This window comes from Polypterus senegalus, chromosome 1 (genome assembly GCF_016835505.1).
Source record: "Polypterus senegalus isolate Bchr_013 chromosome 1, ASM1683550v1, whole genome shotgun sequence".
NCBI classification, from domain to species: Eukaryota; Metazoa; Chordata; class Cladistia; order Polypteriformes; family Polypteridae; genus Polypterus; species Polypterus senegalus.
Window position 1 is genome coordinate 140,324,569 of NC_053154.1, and position 23,977 is coordinate 140,348,545.

The 23,977-nt window shown below is 44.1% G+C and overlaps 1 protein-coding gene across 9 annotated transcripts in view; it reads right to left on the minus strand.

The window, feature by feature from the left end:
• mcf2l2 (MCF.2 cell line derived transforming sequence-like 2) overlaps nucleotides 1-23,977 on the minus strand; it is a 423,828-nt gene that overhangs the window by 273,034 nt on the left and 126,817 nt on the right. For 8 of the 9 annotated variants that reach the window (XR_005634352.1, XM_039759102.1, XM_039759079.1 and 5 more), the window contains exons 5-7: nucleotides 22,391-22,510; nucleotides 14,307-14,423; nucleotides 12,866-13,015 (exon numbers count right to left, since the gene is read on the minus strand). Coding sequence is in view for 8 of the 9 variants with exons in the window: in XM_039759102.1 (XP_039615036.1) it covers nucleotides 12,866-13,015; nucleotides 14,307-14,423; nucleotides 22,391-22,510 (387 nt within the window). In the remaining variant the exon portion in view is untranslated. The remainder of the gene's footprint in view (nucleotides 1-12,865; nucleotides 13,016-14,306; nucleotides 14,424-22,390; nucleotides 22,511-23,977) is intronic. The other variant, XM_039759061.1, reaches the window with a different exon arrangement.

Below are 23,977 nucleotides of genomic sequence, written 5' to 3' on the forward strand. Positions count from 1 at the left end.
CCGCCCCTTTTCTCTGCGGTGCGGCTTCACTTACCTGCACCGCTCTGTCCTGCCGGTGGGAGGCTGGCCACCCGCCGCCACGGCCATTCAGCCAGGGCCCCGCGGGATACCGAGCTTCTTCTCCAGCCCCTCCTTCGCCTCCGACAGGACCTGAAAAACTTGTAAAAGGGACTGTAGGGCGAGGACAACGGACTTCACCTCCCCTACAGCCCAAGAAACATTAATAGTGGCGGCCGGCGGTGGATTTGGGCTCTCCGTGTCGCCCTCCGCCGGACGCGTGCCAAGAAGACCCTGTGGATCCCCCACAGGCCCCTTCGGGTAGTCTGGAGGAGAGGGAAGGGCGTCCGTCATCCCCGCCTGCCGATCCTCCTCGGCGGGTGATTGACACACGTCCCCCCCCCGTTTACCTGTTTGGAGCCGCTCCTGCTCCACTTGCAGGCGCCGCGCTGGGAAGCTCGTCCGGGCTCTCCTCCGCCAGCCGCTGGCTCAAGCCGAGGGGAAGACACAGCTCCGCCTCGCTCACCCCCGAGCTGGCTCCGTCGTCATGCCATGGACACTCGTCCCCCTGCCCGCACCGGGTGCTTCGCCCCTCGGCGTCCAGGAGGTAGGATGACCCGCAGGCGGAAAAACATACCGCAACTTCGTCACCTACCTCCGGTTGCAACCCGTGCGGCGGACTAGCGTGGCGGCGTCTGCCAGTTGGCCTCTGTGTCCGCCCGGCTTTCTTCTTCCCCATGACAAAAGGCGCCTGCAGCAGCTCCTCGGCGGCCGGTTGGGTAGTCCCGCTGACTTGCGTGTGCCTGCTTGCGGCCCTGCGGCGTGCGTGCGCGCGGCGCTGTACAGCGTGTGCTGGCTGCGGCTCCTGCAGCGTGTCGCAGCGCTTCAGTGCGCTGTGCTGTGCAGTCCTGCCCGACTGCTTGCCTGTAGCTGCGTCGGGGCGCTCTCCGGCGCCGCTGAGCGAGAACCGTGCCAGCGCTGTTGCGCCGCTATGCCGGGTCAGCAAGAGTAAAACCGCAGGTTCGACCCAAATGGACGGGCCGGGATCCGCACGACTACGCCAGTGTAAACAAGGCGCTTTATAGCGCCCGACCCGGCATAGAATAGGCAGAGGCACGTGTTCACACTCACAAATATTTATTTTTCTTCAGCTGTGTGACACGTCTTCCCCGTGCCACACAGCCCAAACACAGTCCAAAGCACAAACACAAAGAAGCCAAACACAAACCCACACTTTCCTGCTCCACCACTCCTCCCAGGCAACCTCGTCCTCTTCCTCCCGATTCTGGCCTCGATTGCTGGGAGGCAGGCCCTTTTATGCCCCACCGAAGTGATCCAGGTGCCTGCCCAGCTGGTCTTAATTGCACCTCCGGGTGGGGCTGATAAACCGTCCAGTGTGGTGGCTGGATCTCTGCAGCGCCCCCTAGCGGCCACCCCATCTCCCAACCGGGCTGCTGTGGTGGACTCCATGTCCCATGGAGCCACGGGGGAGATTGAGGAGGAAACCAGTGCCAGGGAGACTGCCCCCAAGCGCCCCGGGGGAGGTATTGCAAAGTCCATGATGGCTCCCCGGGACGTATGCACCAGAGGCGTCCCGGCCGGGCATGGGACCCGGCTGTCCGTCACAATATATACTAGCAAAATACCAGCCATGATGAGTGTGTTAAAGAAGCAATGAAAAGAAAAGGAAACATTTTGAAAATAACGTAATCTGATTGTCAATGTAATTGTTTTGTCACTGTTGTGAGTGATGAGTGTTGTTGTCATATATATATATATATATATATATATATATATATATATATATATATATATATCACACACACACACACAAACACATATATATATACATATATATATATACATACATACACACACACATATATAAACATATATACACATATACATACATATCTACATATATACACGCACGAGTAGAGAGGAGCCTGATTGATTCGACAGCACCTGGGAAACCACTCGCGCCAGGGAATGGTGGGGTATTAACTTTCTCCCTCTGCTTCCTCATAGGAAAAAGACCGTCCTGCACCATAGGCATGGATGACAGTGCGATACTTCCGCCCTTCCTCCGCCATCATCCTTCCCATCCTCCCTTGCGGTCCTTCCCGACATTCCTCCACTTCGGCTCCTCCCCAATAAAATGGCCGGCGCCAGGAGTCGGCGCGCGATATGAACATTTTGACCTGTTTTTGTGTCTGTACAATATCACGGGGCGGAAAACCCCAACCCTTGCTACTGTCTCTCGGTCCTTTACAAGTAGTCGGCAGGATACAGAGATCCCGGAATGCGGAGGGACAGGACCTGAACACCGTGCTGCAGGGAATGACAGCTCCAGGCCCTGCAGCAAGCGCAAGCCGCTACCAACCGGGAGCTGGAGGCCACGAGGCCAGGTTAGTGGAAGCCCAGGCGAGTGCATCCTATGGTACCGATGGGCCCGCCGGATCGATGCCTACCTGGGCATGTTTGAGAGGGCGGCCACCGGAGCAGTGGCAGCGGTCAGTGGGCGTCCATCTTGGCGCCATACCTGAAGGGAAGCTGCGGCCTATTATGACCTCCCTGAGGAGGAGGACCTCCTCAAGCCCGAAATATTGGCCCTTACGCATTAGCCGGGCCAGCAGGCGGCAATGGCGGAACTTTGACCCGAAAAGCCGCTTCGCGCCCAAGTTCTGGGGCAAGATGGGCGCTGGCTACGGCCAGAGAGCCCGGCAGGCGGAAAGTCGTCGGCGGGTGGCCTGTGAAGGCCTGGTTGCAATGCCCAGTTCCCTCGCCCAGCAGGTGCTATCAAACATGTCGGGCCTCCTCGGCGTCCTAGCGTCAGTTGGCGGTCCTCCACTTGGGGGTCAGAAAAGCCTGCTCGCGGGAACCGGCAGGGACGGGCGGCCACCCGAGCCCTCGGCGCTGAGAGGCGGGTCCGCGCTGTTTCAAGTGTGGCTGCCAAACTGCCCCCATCACATGCCCGGAGCCTATGGACTGCAGCTGGACATCAACGGAGAGGTATTGTACCCGCCGCATCCCTTGGCGAGTCGAATCACGGGAGTGGTGTTGCTAAATGGGCGCGCCGTGGTGGCTTTGTTTGATTCCGGCAGCAACATTACCATTGTTGCTCGCCGTTTCGTCTTACCGCAACAGTGGTTAAAGCAGCATTTGTTGGTTACCTGTGTGCATGGGGGGACTAGGTCATATCGTTCCGCTCACTGCTATCTTACCTGGAAGGGGAACCAATCAAATGGCGGTCGCTGTGTTACCTGACCCCCTTCCCAGTGATCTGGGACAAGACTGGTCTAAAAGAATCAGCGGTAAGCCATTCGCGCTCGGGGCCTCGTTGGATCTTGTCATGAGGGGAAAAGGCACCCTCCCGCGGCCTCCACGCCGTGCACAAGGGCAGGCCCTATGGGCTGGTGTCTCGGGGACCTTTCGTGGCTACGGACCTTGACCCGGAAGATTCCGCGGAGAAGGGACTAGCCAGGGAACTCTCCCGGGCCCAGGCCCCAAGACCCTCTCGGCGCCTGGACCATCAATTTCGGTCCACGCCGGCCTCCTTTAAGAGGGAGCAGTGGAATGATGACTCCCTGCGCTTTGCGAACGCGATTGTTCTGCCTAACAGCTCACAGCGGACGGATCCACACCGCGGGAACCCTTCTTTGTCCTTGAAATGATCTGTTGTACCGGTGGCTACCCATGAGGGCGAGGTGCGGAAGTTGTTGCTAATTCAGCGTACCTTCCGGGGGAGATATGCGAGTTGGCACATGCTCACCTCCTAGGCGCCCACCTCGGGGCCGAAAAAACACTGGAGAGGATTAAGCTCCGCTTTTACTGGCCTGGGATCAATGAGGAGGTCCGGCGGTTCTGTCAATCCTGTCGAGTGCCAGACCCGCCAGATTCCTAGGAGGGACCGTGCTCCTCTAGTCCCTATTCCCTCGTGGACATCCCCTTTGAAAGGATAGGGGTCGATTTGGTGGGACCCTGGAGCCCTGTGGCCACAAGTATATCCTAGTCATGGTGGACTATGCCACCCGGTACCCAGAGGCGGGCGCCCGCTAATACTAAAAGCATCGCACGGGAACTGGTTAACTTGTTTTCAGCGTGGGCATACCCAAGGAGGTCCTCACGGACCAGGGTACGCCCTTCACTTGGATCGTTCAAGGAGGTGGCCAAATTACTGCAGATAAAGCACCTGAAAGCTGTCTATCACCCGCAAACTGGCGGGTTGGTGAGCGATTTAATCAGGCGCTTAAGCAGATGCTCCGCAAGGTAGTCAGCGGACGGCAGGAACTGGGACCATTGCCTCAGGTACCCCAGGCCTCTACGGCTTCTCCCCTTTGAATTACTATGACAACCCCGGGAATCCTCGACATCCTAAAGAAGGCTGGGAGGCGAGGCTCTTCCCTCCTCAGTGCGAGCGACCGACTCACAAAGATCAGGCCCCTCCTAAAAGAGCGTGACTGTGTACAACCGCAACTCCGTCCTCAGGGAGTTCCGCCCGGGACCGAGTTATGGTGCTCGTCCCGACCTCCCACTCGAAGCTTACTGGCAAGGGCCTTACGAGGTTAAGGAGAGAAAGGAGACTATTTGGTTCGAGTGAGAGGATCTATCATGTCAACCTGTTAAAGCCCTGAGAGATAGAGAGGAGTGCAAAGGAGAAAGCGGCCTTTAGCACCCCTAGCGGGCACTGGCAGTACAAGGTCCTCCCAACCTTCCACTGGTAGATGAAGCCCCACCAGTCCTATAGCGCCGCCTACCATGGCGTTGTCATCTATTCCGGCACCTGGGAGGAGCATCTAAGGTCGCAGCTGTCCTCCGAACACTGGTTCCGCATAAACCCCGGAAGTGTTTTTGGATTAAAGGAGGCCAAATATTTAGGCTACCTCGTGGGACAAGGACAGGTGCGGCCACAGAGCTCCAAAGTTAAAGACATCTTAGAATGGCCCGTCCGAGTACCAAGAAACAGGTGCAGGCTTTCTTGGGGCTTGCGGTTACTACCGCCGGTTTGTTCCCGTTTCTCGAAGAGCAGCACCCTTGACTGACCTGACAAAAGGCGCTCCCTATCGTGGTGTGGACCGACAAAGCAGAACAGCGTTCAGTGACCTAAAGAAGGCCCTAACGTCGGCATGTCGATGGTGTCGAGCACCCTGTGATGTACCGGAAACTGATGGACCGGGAGACCGGTGCGCGGCAGTGGAGAGGGAGGCCTTGGCCATTTGGGCAGTGACCCACCTCCGTACTACCTGCTGGGTGCGAGTTCGCTCTGGTGACTTCACGCTGCACTTCAGTGGATTCTGCACAAAGAGTGAATCCGCGGGTCACCAGGTGGTTCCTGGACTTACAGCCGTATAAGTTCATTCACGACCTCTCGGTTAGGTCCGCCCGACCTGGCGGTCCTGGGCTAAGGGGGTCACACTCGCCGCCAGGGAATGGTGGGGTATTAACTTTCTCCCTCTGCTTCCTCATAGGAAAAAGACCTCCTGCACCAAGTCGCGATACTTCCGCCCTTCCTCCGCCATCTTGCCCTGGCGTCATCCTTCCCATCCTCCCTTGCGGTCCTTCCCGACATTCCTCCAGCTCCTCCCCAATAAAATGGCGCGACGCCAGGAGTCGGCGTCGCGATATGAACTGTTTAGTTTATGATTTTGACCTGTTTTTGTGTCTGTACAATATACGGGGCCGGAAAACCCCAACCCTTGCTACTGTCTCTCTCGGTCCTTTACAATACACACACAGCTATTTCGTATCAGTGCGTGCAATAACAAATCAAATCATTCAGTTGTCTTTGCTCATACATTTTAGAGCTGGACGCCTGGCATCAGGATGGATTGCTGTTTTGTTAGCAGATATGTACGGACTTTTTGTTCTTCAAAGTCACCAAAGCGCCGTGCAAACTCAGTGCGCAATAACTCTAGCTTCGCAATAACTTGCAGCATCATAAGGTAGACTTGATTAACGCGGTAGGTGTTCGGCAAGGCAGCTGAAGCGCTGCATTATGGGATCTGTAGTTTATTGTGTTACCAGCGCTTCATATACCCGGCCATTAATAACAATAATACAGTATATAAAATGATCTCGGGCGGATATAATTATACGCCGGGCCGGATGTGGCCCGCGGCCCTTGAGTTTGACACATATGGACTAAATAGAACTTGAAAAGATATATTTTTCAAATGTGATCGCAATTCAGATAGAGTTGGCAAGACTACAGCCTGCATGCCTCAATGAGTCATCCTCCCCTCGCTCTTACTTTTTTACCGTTCATCTAATGAATACACTGAGTATGGCTTTACCAAAACAATTATTGATGGCGAATAAAGTATCCATTATTCGAGTATGTAGATCGGGCTTTATATATACATATATATATACCCGCGTATCGCAGGAGAAGTAGTGTGTTAAAAAGCTAGAAAAGAAAAGGGAACATTTTAAAATAACGTAACATGACTGTCAATATACAGTATTTGTTTTGTGAGTGTTACTGAGTGTTGCTGTCATCAAGGATTTGATTATCATTATTTCTTTTAATCAGGTTCGTATTTGTAGGATGTGTTGTGTTCAAGTTACATTCCGTGTTTGTCAATCGTTGTAAAGATGACAGGTTTCATTCATCGATTCGTTTCTTACTGCATCAATAAACAGCTCGTCTTCTTCTTTATCTGAGACCTGACACACTGCATGCACGGGTTTATTTTACACTGTCTTCCTTTAGCGGGACATTGACTTTTTCCAACGTGTGCTTTGTTTCCGCAGTAGCTGGATTTATGAATATGCTTATCAGGCGCTTCATATTTTTGCTGCCTTTTCAATTGTGTAATTGGTTTTGTTCAGCTCTTTGGAACTGTTGATTTTTATCTGTGCACTCGTCAGTTCCGTGAGCCACTCGGTGTACATGCATCGAAGGTTCCCAGCTGTGCTGGTGCCATCTCGTGCTATGTCCATGGCTGTATTTAATGTTACCTTAGTCCTGGCACTTAAAACTTTCTCTCGCAGTTTAAGCTGAGTTTGTGTCAAACACCACCCTGACCATCTCATCTTCCTCTCCATAAGCACAGTCCTTCACCCGTGAATATTTACCCGTGGCAGTTTGCTATTGGATTGCCGCTGACGGACGGCCTTATATGGGCAGGCACTAAATTACAAGCGCCAGCGCAGCCTGTCTATGAACTTAATTTAAAGTGTATGTTTACATGCGTGCTTTGTTTCAAGTAGCAGAACTCATGAATATGGTTGTATATGTCACTCGCTCGCTTCTTATTGTTTCGCTGCCTTCTCAATTATATAATGCATGTTGTCTTCAGCGCTTTTTTGAGGTCTTCCTGGTTTTCTATGTACTGCGTGATTACGTGGGAGGCATGATGATGTCACACGAAACTCCGCCCTCACGGCGTTGAAGCTCATCTCCATTACAGTAAATGGAGAAAAACTGCTTCCAGTTATGACTATTACGCGTAGAATTTCGATATAAAACCTGCCCAACTTTTGTAAGGAAGCTGCAAGGAATGAACCTGCCAAATTTCAGCCTTCCACCCACACGGGAAGTTGGAGAATTAGTGATGAGTGAGTGAGTGAGTGAGTGAGTGAGGGCTTTGCCTTTTATTAGTATAGATATATATATATATATATATATATATATATATAGATATAGATATAGATATAGATATAGATATATATATATAGATTTAGATATAGATAGATATATATATAGAGATATATAGATATGACAACAACACTCATATCAAAAACAAAACAATTACATTAACAATCATGTAATGTTATTTTTAAAATTTTTCCTTTTCTTTTTCATAACTTCTTTAACACACTACTTCTCCGCTGCGAATATATATACAAGAAGGGCGGCACGGTGGCACAGTAGTAGCACTGCTGCCTCGCAGTTAGGAGACCCGGGTTCGCTTCCCGGTTCCTCCTTGCATGGAGTTTGCATGTTCTCCCTGTATCTGCGTGGGTTTCCTCCGGGCGCTCCAGTTTCCTCCCACAGTCCAAAGACATGCAGGTTAAGTGGATTGGCGATTCTGAATTGGCCCGGGGGTGTTTGTGTGTGTCCTGCGGTGGGTTGGCACCCTGCCCGGGATTGGTTTCTGCCCTGTGTTGGCTGGGATTGGCTCCAGCAGACCCCCATGACCCTGTGTTCGGATTCACACAAGAGTGGTAATTACAATGGATGATTTTGTTGTCATTTTTCTTTCTCCTTTATTGTTAGTATTTATAGCAGTTTAGTCAAGACAATTTTATTTCTAGAAGTGCTTTCCAAATAAAATTTGCTTACTTGCTTGCTTTTATATATATACACATAGACATGCAAATTAGGTGCATTGGCAATCCTAAATTGTTCCTAGCGTGTGCTTGGTGTGTGGGTGTGTGTGTGTGTGTGCCCTGCGGTGGGCTGGCACCCTGCCTGGGGTTTGTTTCCTCCCTTGCACCCTGTATTGGCTGGGGTTGACTCCAGCAGACCCCAGTGACCCTGTATTTAGGATCTAGTGGGTTGGATAATTGATGGATGTTAATTCAATGAAACAAATATATGCAGTGTAATGGACACCAGGCATGGGCCGGCGTTCTGGCCAGGAAAGTTTATAGACCATTCCCAGTTTGTTCAAAGTTTGTTGGCGGGTGTGTCTTGTGTGCCCGCCAATGATTGGATTGAGGCGCGACCAAGGAATGCCAGTCTTGTGCCTAGGAGAGACCCGATTGGGCCAGAGGGAGTGGCCCACAAGAGGCAGACGACAAGTGGGGCTGATCGACAGGTAAGCCCACTGCCGTCTGCCTCTCTGTTTCCGCCAGCGGCTCGGCGCGAGCTGGAGGAGTCCCTTCGGCCCACCGAGTCGCCTTTATTACAGGTGCTGGGTGATCTTGTGATCCGCTCGGAGCAGCTGAGGGGGAAGGCAGTCGCGTCGGGAGAGACGCCGCGTCAGGACGGAGGATCGGCGTGACGCTGGAGCCTTCGGCAAACAAGACACCACGGGAAAGGTAGGTTGTACCATCCCCGTAAAGCATAAAGGGGGATCTGCCGAACACGGCCGCAACTTTATTAAGGAGGACGCGGTGGTGCAGACAACCGGCGGGGCAAGGAGAGCGAACACGCAGGGACTGGTAGGACAGGGGCTGATGAGTGCCCTGGGTCCTAGCGCCCTGCGCTCCAAGCCCACGGCAGTCTCCCGTTGCTCTGCAGGGATGCAGATTGGGCTGGATTTGAGCTATTGCCATGCTCAGACCCAGACCGTCAAGGCGTCCAAGAGGAGAAGGAGGAACCAAGGGGTGAATGCCGGTTCCTCCGATAGGAAGGGGCGTCTTGCTAGGAGCGACCGTCTGGAGGAAGGCCGTCCTCTGCGGAGGCACAGGGAATCCCCTGGGCGGCTGGGCGATCCACCTGCGAAAGCGGTCGCGCTGACAGCGAGAGGACGGGCATGGAACCTGCGGCGGAGGACTCAAGCAGACAAGTCATGGGCTGTCGGAGGGGGGCGAGAGCACTGCCGGTACAGAGAGTGTCCTGGCAGTGCTTCTGGCCCTCCTTTTTCTCTTTTTACAGGTCCAAAGCACCGACGAGCGCTGGAGCCGACGTCGTTTGGGACCTGCCCTCCTGGAACGGGCCGCTCCGCGGGAGGGCTTCCGCCGGGAGGCCGATGGTGACCCAGCTGGTGGGGACGGCGGGGGCAAGAGCGGCACAGACCAGAGGGGCGCATTGGCGTCGGAAGGGGTGCCGAACCGAGATGTCCCAGGGTGCCGTGTTGGACCCTGGGGACATAGTAGGACTCTCTGGGGACGTGCTGCCCTTTCGGGGAGTGTCGCTCGGACCTACGTGTCTTCGCTAGCGGTGGGGCACTGTGGGCTTGTGCCTCCTCCAGACCGCGTGGGGGCGTCCGTCCTGGTTATGTTGGGGGCCTCGGGTACAGGGCTTGGAAGCCCAGCCCTGTAGGGACCCGTGGCCACCACCAGGTGGTGCCCCGGTGCCGGAATATCCCGTGTGGTCCCCGGCAGGGGCTGGAGCCCGGCCGGGATGCCCAGGAGGACCAGAGGAGGGCTTGTGCCTCCTCCAGACCGCAAGAGGGCGATCGCCCTGGTTGTATTGGGGGCCACGGGTAGAGGGCTTGGAAGCCCAACCCTGTAGGGGCCTGTGGACACCGCCAGGCGGCACCCAGGTGCCTGAGGAACCCTGGAGCCCAGCACTTCCGCCACACCAGGAAGTGCTGGGGGGAAGAGAACAGGAGACACCCAGATGGCTTCTGGGTGCACAGCCAGCACTTCCACCACACAGGGGTATCTCCAAAAGAGAATGCCAGGAAGCAGCTGGAGCACATCAGGGTTCCCATTTAAGGGGCCGCCTCCCTCCAGTCATTAGTGGATGTCGGGTGGAAGAGGACAGAGCTGGAGAGAGGACGGGAGGCGGCCAAAAGAAAGGCATAGAGACTGTGAGGCCTGGACATTTGGGGGAACGGTGCTGGAGGCACTGGGGGTGCATGTGAGCACTATTTATATATAAATAATTTGTGTAAATAAACGGTGTGTGGTGAAACTGTGTTGTCCGTCTGCCTGTGTCCGGGTCCCAGTTCACAATATATATATTGTTCTCGGTGTGTTGAAGGATTTTGGGGCTCAGTGGTGCCCTGTACTTGTCACAGCAGTAATACCATATAAAAGCATAGCAGTTAAGACAAGGAGAATGCTTGCTTAAGAATTTGGATATTTCCTTTTTTTATTTAAATTTTTAATTATTTCATAACATGTTAGGATCATAAGTGGAATGGAACTCCACTTAAATGGAATAAATTGAATTTAGTTGAATTGAATTGCTTGTGAAACAAGTGGCTAAGGTGCTGTACTTTAAGCCACTTAGTTTAATACCCTAATTCCATACATTTTATGTCACTGAATAAGTCAATTATTGAATGTGACTAATTGTAATACACCATGATCGTATTAGCTCCACTGGCTAAAGCATCAACCAAAAGATTAGTATTAATAATTTGCATTTTTAGTGTAGGTATTTCTAGAAGGTTATTGGCAGCTTTGCTTCGCTGTTTAAAAAGTTATGTTGTACATTATATGCACGTGAAATTTTCATTGGGGTCTCTAAGGACATAGCCTATTTCTATCAGAATGATTGTGTGGAACCATAGTGGAATGGTGGTAAGGAAATAGCTTAGCTATCCCCAGTGAGATACATTTTTGCATATCAGCATGAACCCTAGGAGAGAAAAGTGTATTCCTTTGATTTATTTTCTTAATTACCAAATAAAATATCATATTGTGAGATGGAGAAGCAAGAATAAAAGATTATTCAAAATGTGATTAGTTTATGTAAGTGATAAGTAAATGTAAGTTTAGTGAAAATGGAGGCACATGTGCACCATACAGGATTGGCTCTTTGAAAAGTGTTCTTCTTTTGAACTAATTCTGCTCTGGCATCATGCTCCATCTTTGACCAAAATTTATCTTTTAAGTAGAACACTAACAAGGGAAAGACCTGATAGCTGCTCTAGGCTTTTGTAGTCTTGTGCTAAACTATGTGAAAATAATGAACTACATCGAAGCATGTACACATGATATGCACTTAAGGACAGTAGAAGAAATGCAGAAATGTACAACATGCAGATGAATGGGCATTAATTATTATTGCAAGATGGTCAACAGAGAGACTTTAAACTGAAGTGACATTCTTATTGTTTTGATAGAAGCAATAAAACATTCACTGTAAATGTCAGGTAAAAATGGAAAATCTTTAGAATATATTGTAAATCAAGGGGATGGTACACTCAGACTCTGTTATAAGACCACACCTGGAGTAATGTAAATACATAATTGCCATGACAATATCAGTTACATGAAATCTGGTTGGAGATGCTCCTACAAATAAAACATCAGTACAATATAATCATCATTTCTTAAAGGTACCTAAACAACTAATTTAACACAAACACACTTTTTAAAATTTTTGTGAACAGCTGTTAATGTCAAGAAAATAAATGTTGACCTCCCACAGCTTATGAATTACAAATTTCTAAAGCCTAGTAGTTCAGGTCCTTATTGACCTCAAGTTTTTACTAGAGAGCAGGAGAGTAAGCAGCGAGTAGACAAGGTGTGACATGTTAAACATATGGTTCTACATTTCAATCTGAAAAAACAGAGCAAATCAACATTAAGAAAGTGGCAACCAATGATTTTAGAAGCAGTCCAATGACTCTGTCTAGCTACTTCTTGTCTTCAGCCAGGAAATTACCATATTAAACTGTGTCTCTCTCTGAAAGAACAGGATATGCTGACCTTTCTTGATCATAACACAATTGTTAGAGTCCAGGAAATAACTGTGCCCATGAACATGAAATAAGTGTGTACAGTTCTGATAACCACATTTCAAAAATGAAAGAGCAGCTATAGGAACTGTGCAGAGAAGAGCAGCCAAGTTCAGTTTATGACTAACAGGTATGTTCTACTCTGACTGGCTAAGGAAATTAAACATCTTTGGTCTAAAGCAGAGAAAGCTATGTAGATGGGAACCTAAGCAAGATTCACAAGTACATTGATAAAGTTGAACCTGCAGAATTCATTTAATTTAATATAGAATCACATAGTTGAGAAAACAGGTGAAAGTTCAGGAGGTGTACAGATACTATTGAAGCCAGGAAGCACTTCTTCACTGAGAAATTTTAAAAAGAATCTGGATAAGATACTTGGAAACAACTTATCTTTCAGTTAATCAAACAATCCTAAAGAACTGAGTGGTCATTACTTGTTTGTAAAACTTTTTAATGTTCCAATCAGATAAAAAAAAGTTGTCAGAAGTTCCGAAGAAAGTGAAAAGTATTTAATGAGCACACATTGTCTACAATTTTATCAGTTTTTATCTTCCCACCTTTAGTTCATCATGCTTCCCAATGTGAGTTTTAAGGAGAGCCTCTGTATTTTCTACATTATTAGGGAGCTCTGTCTCTGCCAGGTCAACACCAAACATTTGAAGCATTTGGGCAGTTGTCTTCACAGTGACGGCAAAATTCTCAATAGCCTACACAATAAGGAGGCAGAAAATAAAATAAATATTGAAATAAATATCTAGGTGTTTAAACTGTTGCTTTACAAGAAAAACTTGATCCATGCCTATTCCAATACTTTTCCAAACATATAAAAGAGGTTTACAGGTTTATATATTTCAGAAATCACCAGTTATACTCATTCTTTAAAACCAACCATCCGGTTTCTGAACCCTGTTTCCTATAAGGCGTTAACACCATCTGCACAGGATGCCGGTCTATTAGAAACCCACACTCACTAATCATCTTAAAGTTCATAAAGCAACAGTGTTAAGATGTAAACCACTGTGCTGCCCACATCCTTTGGAAATAAAAAAAAATAACTTCAGAAAAAAAAACCTTCTATAATACTAACAAAAACATAATTACTTCATATATTTAAAAACATTCCAGACAAACAAGAACAAAATGGACTTGATATTAAAGCAATGTGTTACTCGTGTAAGTTGAGTAGGTCTTTTATGAGACCATTTTAGGGGTACACCAGAGCTCTAATTGTGTCATTCTGTTCATATTGTTTCTCGTCTCCTCTACAGAATAGAGGAACACCCAGAGGAAGAAGCCTGGCATTACTTCCTCCCTACAGCTGGCTCTTACCCTTCTGGTAGTGAAGGATAAAGCTCATGTGACAACCAAGTGGCCATCATTTTACAACCAGACTAGGAAGCAATAGGAAAATGCTCCCGCTGCTATTTGTTTTCTACTATTAAACACTAGCAGGGACCACAATGTTTGAAACTGATTACTCACCAAGGTCTCCCATCTGCAACGACAACTCTTTAATGCAACTTTTGTGTTACATTTTACAAATGTTACCAACTGATTTCCTTTTAACTCTAAAATTCATAACAGAAATCATGGAAATGATTTGCATATACTTTTGTTTAAGCTATCATTGATAAGGGGTGTGTCAGTAGCCACACTACAGTATATTGCTCAGTCTCATCCTAGAAAAACAAAATAAATTTTGGCTGGCATTTTATGTGAGTCGAATTGTTGAATTTGTTGACGAACGTATTAAATTCATTCATTTATTCTCATAAAGTTGCCATTCAGCTGGCATGCTTTAACGATATTGAATGAAGCTTACGTACCCAGAGATTACCCTAATAAACACAGGGAAGAGAAAGAAACTGGCACAAAGACAATGGCAATTTTTAAAAAGGCACCAAAATACTAATTTATTATATTTTATTTTTTTGATTTTGAAGAGCTCAATAATTCCGTTTTAATGTTGTATACAAAATAATGAGCTTTTGTGCTTACTGTGCGATGATGAATCCATTGACTATGACAATATTCCAAGGTTCCACCTAATTCAAATGTAAGCTGATTCTTGTCAATGTAGTTATGTAAATCAGACAGTGAGTTTAACATGACAATCTGAAAGACAAATAGGAAGATGTTAAGACCACTGTAGCCAGTTATTTAGGATTATTCAATTATGTTTGATAAACAAATAATACTTAACTACAGGTATTATATTGACACATGTATTTTCTGTTTCGCTTTTGCATTGAAACCATTCATAAACATAAGGTAGTGGGAAATGATTCTCTGTGAAACCTCAGTATTGTTTTGCATGAGCATATCTCACAGAGGAAGAGTCTAGACCAGCAGTGCAGGATGCTGCTCACTGGCTGTGTGTTGAATTCCTCTAGACAGTTTTTCAAAACAAAGGCACTTTAGTATCATTGCTCAAAACAGAAGCATTTTATTTTTTTATTTATTTTTTTTATTAATTTTATTACAATCCATACATAGCAATCAAGTTTTTACAAAAAAGAATTATGTTAAGAACAGATCGATCCCCACCCTGAGAGAGAGAGCAAGCCAAACGGTGTAAAATTTAAGGCTTGTAAAAATACCTAAATTAATAAATTCTCTGTGCTTTATAATCTTATTTTAAAATATTACTGATTAGATCCTGCCATGTTTTGAAAAAAGTCTGTACGGATCCTCTAACTGAGTATTTGATTTTTTCCAATTTCAAATAGTATAACACATTAGTTTCCCACTGACTTAAAAGAGGAGAGTTTGGGTTCTTCCAGTTTATCAGAATAAGTCTGCCTGCCAACAGTGTAGTGAATGCAATCACAATTTGTTTGTCCTTCTCCACTTTAAGCCCCTCTGGAAGAACCCCAACCACAGCTGTTAATGGGTTAGGAGGGATTGTGAGTCCAAGGCTGTCTGAGAGGTAATTAAAAATTTGAACATGTGACCTAGTGAGGCTGGGGCTTGGTTGCAACGTTCGCAGGTTGGATCATGCCCTGGAAACATTTTGGAGAGTTTTAGTCGAGACAGATGTGCTCGATATATAATTTTGAGTTGTATAATTGTATGCTTTGCGCATATGGAGCTTGAGTGAATTCTCTGCATTGCTACTTTCCACTCCTTTTCTGATATATTAATTGAGAGGTTTTTTTCCCAGTGTCCTCTTGGATCTTTGAAAGGAAGGGATTGTAAAATGATTTTATATATTGTAGAGATGGAGTCTAATTCCTTAAAATTGAGCAATATTTTTTCCAGCGTGGATGAGGGTGCAAGATGAGGAAAATCTGGAAGGTTCTGTTTAACAGAGTTTTTGATTTGAAGATAGTGAAAGAAATGTGTAGCTGGAATGTTAAATTTGGAATGTAATTGTTCATAGGATGCAAAGACGTTGTCTATATAAAGATCTATAAGCAAGTTAATTACTAATTTTTTCCAGATATTAAAAACTGCATATGTTTGTGAAGGTTGAAAGAGGTGGTTCTCTTGCAGGGGTGCCACAGATAGAAGCTTCTCCGTCTTAAAATGCTTTCTACATTGGTTCCAGATTCTAAGTGAGTGGAGCACAATTGGGTTATTAGTGTATTGCCGATAGCGTGTGTTTATTGGAGCGCAGAGCAGGAATACAAAGAAGTACTGCAGGATTTTACTTCTATTGCGGTCCATGCCTGTGTATGTTCTTCTATTTGTGTCCAGGTTCTTATTGCCTGTATATTTGCCGCCCAGTAATAAAACTGGAAGTTAGGTAGAGCCATGCCGCCTTCTGCCTTTTGTCTTTGTAGGGTCGCTCTTTTGATACGTGGATGTTTTGAATTCCAAATAAATGAGGTTATTGTTGAATCTAATTGCTTAAAGAATGATTTATTAATGTATATTGGGATGTTTTGAAATAAAAAGGAGCTTAGGAAGAATATTCATCTTAACAGTGTTAATTCTTCCAGCTAGTGTGAGATGAAGGGTTGACCATCTATGCAAGTCTTGTTTAATTCTTTCCATGCAGACGACGAAATTTTGTTGATATAGAGCTTTATGTTTACTTGTGTTTACCCCTAGGTATTTAAACTGTTCTGCAATGATAAAAGGTAGGGTGTCTAATCTAATATTATATGCTTAAGAATTCACTGGAAAGAGTACACTTTTATTCAGATTAATTCTGAGACCAGAGAGCTTTTGAAATTCTGTGAGTGCTACTAAGACTGCAGGCACAGAATTTTCTGGGTCCGAAATATACAGTACCATATCATCTGCATATAATGAGATTTTCTGTTCCTGTCCTTCTCTGCTAATCCCCTTTATCTGATCAGTATTTCGACAATGTATTGCCAGTGGTTCAATGGCAATCGCAAACAGCAGCGGTGACAAAGGGCATCCTTGTCTTGTGCCACGTTCTAGTTTAAAGTAGTCTGAGCAAATGTTATTGATGCAAACTGAAGCTTCTGGGTTAGTATACAGTAATTTAATCCATACACAAATGTTCGGGCCAAACCCAAACTTCTCCAATATAGTAAAAAGGTATTTCCATTCAATCATGTCGAATGCTTTCTCTGCATCCAATGATAATAATATTTCTGGGGTGTTTGATTTAGTTGGTGAGTATATTACATTAAACAGGCGTCGAAGATTTGAAGATAAGTGTCGGCCCCTAATAAATCCAGTTTGGTCTTGTGATGTTACTGAGGGGAGCACTTTCTCCATCCTTCTAGCTATGATTTTAGAGAGTATTTTAACGTCGTTATTCAGAAGTGAAATTGGTCTGTATGATGCACATTGTAATAAGTCCTTATTTTGTTTTGGAAAGACAGTGATTAATGCTTGGTGAAAGGTTTGTGGAAGAAAAACAGAAGCATTTTAAACGCATACTTAACATATTGCATGCCAAACTCTCAAGATTTTTAAGTGCAAGCTTGTATCTTTTTTATCAGATTACTGATACCTAAACCAATTCCAAAACATTATTTAGCACCAATGTTGAATAGCATATAGGATCATAGTGTTTCTGACCAAAGATGTGTCATGGAATGTTAGTGCATAACTAGAATAACACATTTACATAGTCACATTGGAAAGACATAGATGGAATACCTGGGCACAAAGTAGAAAACAACCTTAGATGCAGAGTTAGTCTATTGCAGACTCCACTTATGAGCTCATTATCAAATTAAAGTTGCTAATTAAGCTAAAATGCATGTCTTTGGGATACATACACAGGAAGAATGCCCAAGCACCACAAAGATGGTCACCCGGCGTGAATTTCAAACCCAGGACTTAGATTTGTGAGGCAGGGCCACTGTGCCACCATGCTACCCAAGATAATTCAATAATACACAGTTTAGAAACCCACTTATTCCTACTCTAGTTCACAGCTTTGGCCATTTTAGGATGTTAGACAAACTAGGCAGGAGTCAGTATGAAATGGATATCAGTTTACTTCAATCCCACCATTCAAATGAAAGATTAATAATATACATTAAATATTTTCTTCAATGCATGAAAATATTTTTTTATGTTTCTGAAGCCATCAGATTTTTAAGGACCACATTAAGCAACTGGGGAATTTAGATAGCATCTTAAAATTTTTGGCAAAACAGAAATGGTTAATGGCTTAAAAGGAGAAGCCCCAGGAAATTAAAAAAGTGACTTGCCATATGCCGTAGAGTCACCTATAACTTTGAAAAATCAGATTTCGCATATTACATTTTTTGCTCAACAAAGATTTCAGAAAGTATGTGGGCTGTAGCAGGTAACACCTAAGATATATTAACCTTTCTGTTAAGGAGTATAGCTGAATGCAGACAGGAATACACAACTGAACACTTGAGTAAGAAAGTTGCTCTTGGAGAGTCATGAATGTAATAATCTGGGCTGTAAACTGTAAGACTTTTTTTTCTACACCTGTTTTCCTTAGGGCTGAGGGTAGCAGGTGCCTATCCTAGAAGTGTTGAATGCAAGGCAGACACCATGCTAGGGAACATTTATGCTTACTCAAACTAAGAAAAATTAGAGTCACTAATCAAATAAACAGCATTTCTTTATACTGTGGGAGGAAGCATGAGATTATGGTTTAAATGTAAACCCTGCCAGGAATCAGTCATACAAACAACTGATCATTGAGTGACTTTGACAGAGATTGGATCATTTGTCTTTCTGAAATTCAAAAAGTTATGGCATATGTTTGCCATACAAATGTGACAGTGGGATGAAATCAGGGAAAAAAGCAGATAGAAAGTTCTAACGCTGCTTTATAAAAGATCTTTAAGGCTCAAACGAAAAACATGACGAAAGGACTAGATGATCAGTTCACAGTTAATCAGAGTGTCTCTGCAAGTGCTTTCCACCATAAATAGAAAAGTGAAGTCCAAAATGGATCAGTGGGCAATGCCTATGACCATGGACTGATGATTCCCATTGTCCATTATGATGTCTGCAATCTATCCTTTGGACTAGGTCTGCATTGGCATGTGGCTGAAGTAATATGGAATGTCATGGACCAGCATTAGGTCATCTTCAGCTCTGAGTCCCACTCCTTCCATGGGACTGATAAGCACCAGATTTGGTCATCAAGATGAAGCAGTAAACAGGTCAGTGTGGATATTCTTGGGACAACAAGACCAGCAAGCAGAGCAAAGAACAGATTGAACAGATGATATAACTAGCATCTAAGACAATCCTGTCAAACATAGGCGAGGTCCGTTCTCTAAATAGCAGACCACATATGACTAGCATTTACCAGTAATAACTATAGATTGTAATACTCTTCACTTGCCAGCTGAACTCTTTCACCTGTTACTGATAATGTATGCGAGGGACAGCAGCTGTTTGACATAAAACTCAAGTGGTAATCAGGAGCAGTAGTGGGAAAAATCTTGACTGACTCATTCTCACTTAGATTATCAATTTATCTAATGCTGTATGAAGAACCCCCAGCATAGCATTTGTTGAGACCAAAAATGTTCATTTGCTCTAAATGGAAAGCATTTCATTCACACACGTCACTAGTTCCAAAGGCATGCAAACTGGGAACCTGCTTCAAGTCACTAAACATATTTTTCATCACAAACCTTATGTATTACATAAGAATATTCATTCTTAACTACCTTCTTCTAATTAAAATATATCTGTAAAACTATACTTTCTTTTCATCCATTCAAATTCATGAACTTACCCAAGATCATTTCGGCCAGAGACTGTCCTAGCAGTACTAAGTACAAGGCAACAATCAAATCTGGGCAGGGTTCCAATTCATTGCAATAAACATTTATGCATCCATCAATGCATCCATCTTAACCCAACATGCATGTAATTGAGAAGTGGGAGGAAAAGCTAAAGAAACACTCACATGGAAATTGGCAGAACAAACAAACGGCTCAGAGGTGGTGACAAGTTCGGGTTCTCTTACGTTCTGATTCCATTCAAATAATTTCCACAAAGATATTGCAACTTTTATAGCAATTTAATCTGCAACAGGTGACTTAATTATTAAATACTTACACATTATTATAGTTGCAATGTGAGTTGCATTTTTTTCATGTGTAACCCCAAAGAGAAATGCTTGTTTAAGTGAGTCACAGATACACAATGTGAGCGTATTCTGTTACACCCTACAAAACAATATGGTTGCTGTTAAATTTGTCCTGTTTTAAAAGCTTCTGACAAAAATACACCTCTTTGCACCCCCAACTTTGGTCTATTTTTTATTTCCGTATCCTTTCTCAAAACATTTGCTAAAGTCACATGTCTAAGAAGATATTTGTGAATAATGTCAAGCAAACATCTCAGTGACTCAATCATTCATTCATTTCAAATTGGAACTGTCTGTTCTGTCTATTAAATCATACTTGCTGTTTACTTGTGTTCAGATCAGAACCAATTTTTGGTAGGTACAGATACATAAAAATTCTTCTTCAAGTACACAGGGAACTTTGTCATTCAATACAGGCACATACTTCTGAACGTGTAATTATCAAAAGAAGAAAAATGTAATTCTGTATAACCACATTCCAGGGTAGCTAAAACATTCTTCCTAAAAGACCTGCCCCCAGTTTCTCTAGTTTATGCGTTTTAAACTGCCGCCAGGAATTCAGGGAGGTGGCAAAAGCTACTGAATAAAAGACTTGACACTGAGAGGAAATAAAAAGCTAAAGTCACTGTTTTCAATTCAGGATCTCAGTAGCATAAGGTAACTGAAGCTTAATGATTAATTTGCCCAATGTAATGAGAGCTGTGACAGTGGAAACAGACAGACATACACGCACACACACACACACACACACACACACACGTTGCCCACCACAGCTACTGGGCTCCACACATTTGAGAAGTGCCTCTGTCTGCTGTCTGTATTTCTGTTATTTTAGCTATTGCACCACTATATGACACAACAACAGTAAATAGATTTTAGATAAGAACTGTGTACTATGGATATACAGCATGTTAAAACAATGCAGCTATTTTGTACTGGCATGTTTGTATTTCCAGGTAGACAGTAATGTTACATTTCTTTAGTTAATTGTTTAGGTGGATGATGTGCAGCCTCGTCTGTGCATCCACTGGTATTGTTAGGCAGATTTACTGATTCAGGTGTTTTGAGTACTGAAATCTGTATCTCCAATGGCTCTTTATTATCAGATCTCCTAATGGCAGTCCTTTTGATGGAGTGTGATATACCATTTAGTTCAAATGCATATTTTGCAGTTCACATTTTCATGAGTATAGCTGTCAATTCTTTCGTGATGACATTGACTCCTACACTACCATCGTAATGCTGAACAACAGAGACTATACACAGCACCTGCAACAACATATCACGTTTACCATTCATCCATTGATGCCATTGAATACCAATGTATAATCTGATGCTACAGAAAGACTTTTCCCTTGCGTCAGGTTATGTTTATTTTTAAAACAGGTTATGTTTATGTTTAAAATGTGCAATGTGCTCTCTGCATGTGTGACACATATTTCGTATATGACTAACAAGGTTTTTTAAGAGACTTTTTAATTGTAGACAGTTCATTGTAAACAGAAGCTTGCTGTCTGTTGAACCAGATTAATGAGAGCACCTCTGATCTTTACAGTTCAAAAGCATCAACCCTACATTGAGCTCCGCCTTGATGAGGTGTTGGATTGTTTTAAAAATGTGACACTCTTTGAGCTGTCTAATTGTTCCTATCCAGTTTTAAGCAAAATTCACTCATGGTTGTCTCCTGACGTGTATGTCTGGTTTCAGCGAGAACCAGAGTGCCCAGAGTGGAATTAGGACCTAGGACTCTGGAGCTGTGAGGCACCACTAATTACTCTGTTACTATGCTGAATAAAGCTATAATCATAATAAAAATTACAAGATAACATTATTTAATTTTTTGGATCACACAGACTCTGGGGGTAAAGAGTTATTAAAATTTAAACAGTACATTTCCTTCTTTATTTTAGGGTATTATTATATTTAAACAAATATCAGTAATATACAATTAAAATGGTGGCATATAGGGCAAAATGAACAAAATGACAAAATAAAAAGAATGTTTGATTTGTTTTCTGTTGTTACATCTAAGAAGCTATGTTATTGTGCTGTATTATTAGAATTCAATATGAATCCATATCACAAGAAATATTTTCAGAATATTAGCCTGTTGTCTGTGGTGGGCTGGCGCCCTGCCCTGGGTTTGTTTCCTGCCTTGCGGCCTGTGTTGGCTGGGATTGGCTCCAGCAAACCCCCGTGACCCTGTAGTTAGGATATAGTGGGTTGGATAATGGATGCCTGTTGTTAACGAATGAATATCAAACTTGCAACCCTGGCTAGCTTTCATAAATTAATTTAAATTTTAAAAGGATATTCAATATAAATTAAGTAGTTAACCAGTTAGCTAAAGTGTTGAATTGTTAAACAAATCACACATATTTACTATGATCATTGCCCTCCTGCCTGTCTTTGAAAAAGTTTAATATAGTTGCAGATACTTGCACAGTATTTTTTCATTAAACTATACATTTAAGTAGTACAGCATTTAGCTGCTTAGACTGTTCTCACATTTAGAAAGAATGGCATTAAGTTATAACACAAGAAAAAAGTGCATGCTTACCGGTACCTTCAGTTTAAAATCATCCCGGTGAAATCGAATGCCAATATCAGCAAGGGTCCTCTGTAAAAGACGAGAAGGTCGCAAGACAAGCACAAGCTGCAAGTTGCCTGGAAATGCTCCCTGTTAATGAGAAGTAGTATATGATTTTCAAAGAAATGTTCAGGTTTACTACAGTTTATGAAACAGTCCTGTAGAACAATGAAGATGATGATGATATCTTTATCCAAGGTAACTCACAAAAAAAATTAAATAATAATAATACATATACCTGTATACTGTGGCAAAACAGCTGAACCTAAAACCTGCTGTCATCTAAGACACAATGTATAACCTTGATTAGTGTATTTATATTATAATATGATCAATGTTATTTTAGGTTTCTTTTTTAATTTTTACCTTTGTTTAAAAAGGCTTGCATGACTGTATTCATAGAATACAACTGTTGCCTGTTTTTTTTCATATACAATTCATTTTTATTTCTATTTCCAATAGTCTGTGGTGGTGCCCCATACCACCTTCATCAAGCTAGCATACTCTAAAGCCACCCTTGATGCTAGACAGCTTGAGGAAGATCCTGTTATGATGAGACCTGCATCACTGAATCTTCTAAACATTTCATCATATGTAGAAGTTAATAATTGTGGAATACCCAAGGGGGACTGGAGCTTATTTGGCCTTGGAACTGTAAAGTTGAATTTTCTCCAGAATGTAGACCACCTGGAGTGGATATTTTCACTTTTGCCTGGCCAGTTCACCAAAGCATATACAGGGTGGTCCAGATCTAATTATACAGATTCAGATCGTCTGGATGACTTTGATTTATGCGGGGACAATTCCAGTTTGGCGCAAAGGCGATTGTTCATGTCGTCAGTTCACACACTTCTCGATGGTTCAGGAATTTTAAGGCGACTTTCTATGTAAAAAACTTAATTGGTTAAATTGGAATGAAAATTGCATAATTAGATCTGAACCACCCTATATTTGTCAAACAAGATTACTGATTTTGCCGGCTATAACTATTGTCTAAATTATCTCATAACTTAATTTACTTTATTGTCTTTTAGGGCTTTTTCTTTTTTATCTATTTACTAGCAACTTGGCGCACACTACACTGCGCATTGGATGACCACAGTTGAAGGACTCAATTGTAAGGACCTCTCGTCGGGTGTCTCATTGGCACGCTTTTGCCTCTTTCTTTCGCGATCACGGCGTAATCTGTCTTCTCTCTCTGTAGGGGTTTCAGTTGCCTTTCGTTTTGCGGCAGAGACGCATCGTTGAGCTAATCTGTGTGAATGCTGAGTGTCCGTTACTTGCGAGCGACTGTCACGCCTTTGCCTCTTTGCTTCGTGATCACGCTGTAATGTATCTTCTCTCACAGCAGCAGGTTTAGTTGCATTTCGTTTCGGCATTGTTCTATAAGGTCTCCTCCATACAAGTGCACATGGGTAGCTGAAGACGGAAAGGCATAGTGGGCATAGTGAAACACACGAATTGGTGACCAGGGGAACCATCCGACTCAGACGCAGGGCTCTAAAATATTTAAGTGCTTATTTAAAATTTAATTTTTTTTTTGTTATGAATTTCCCC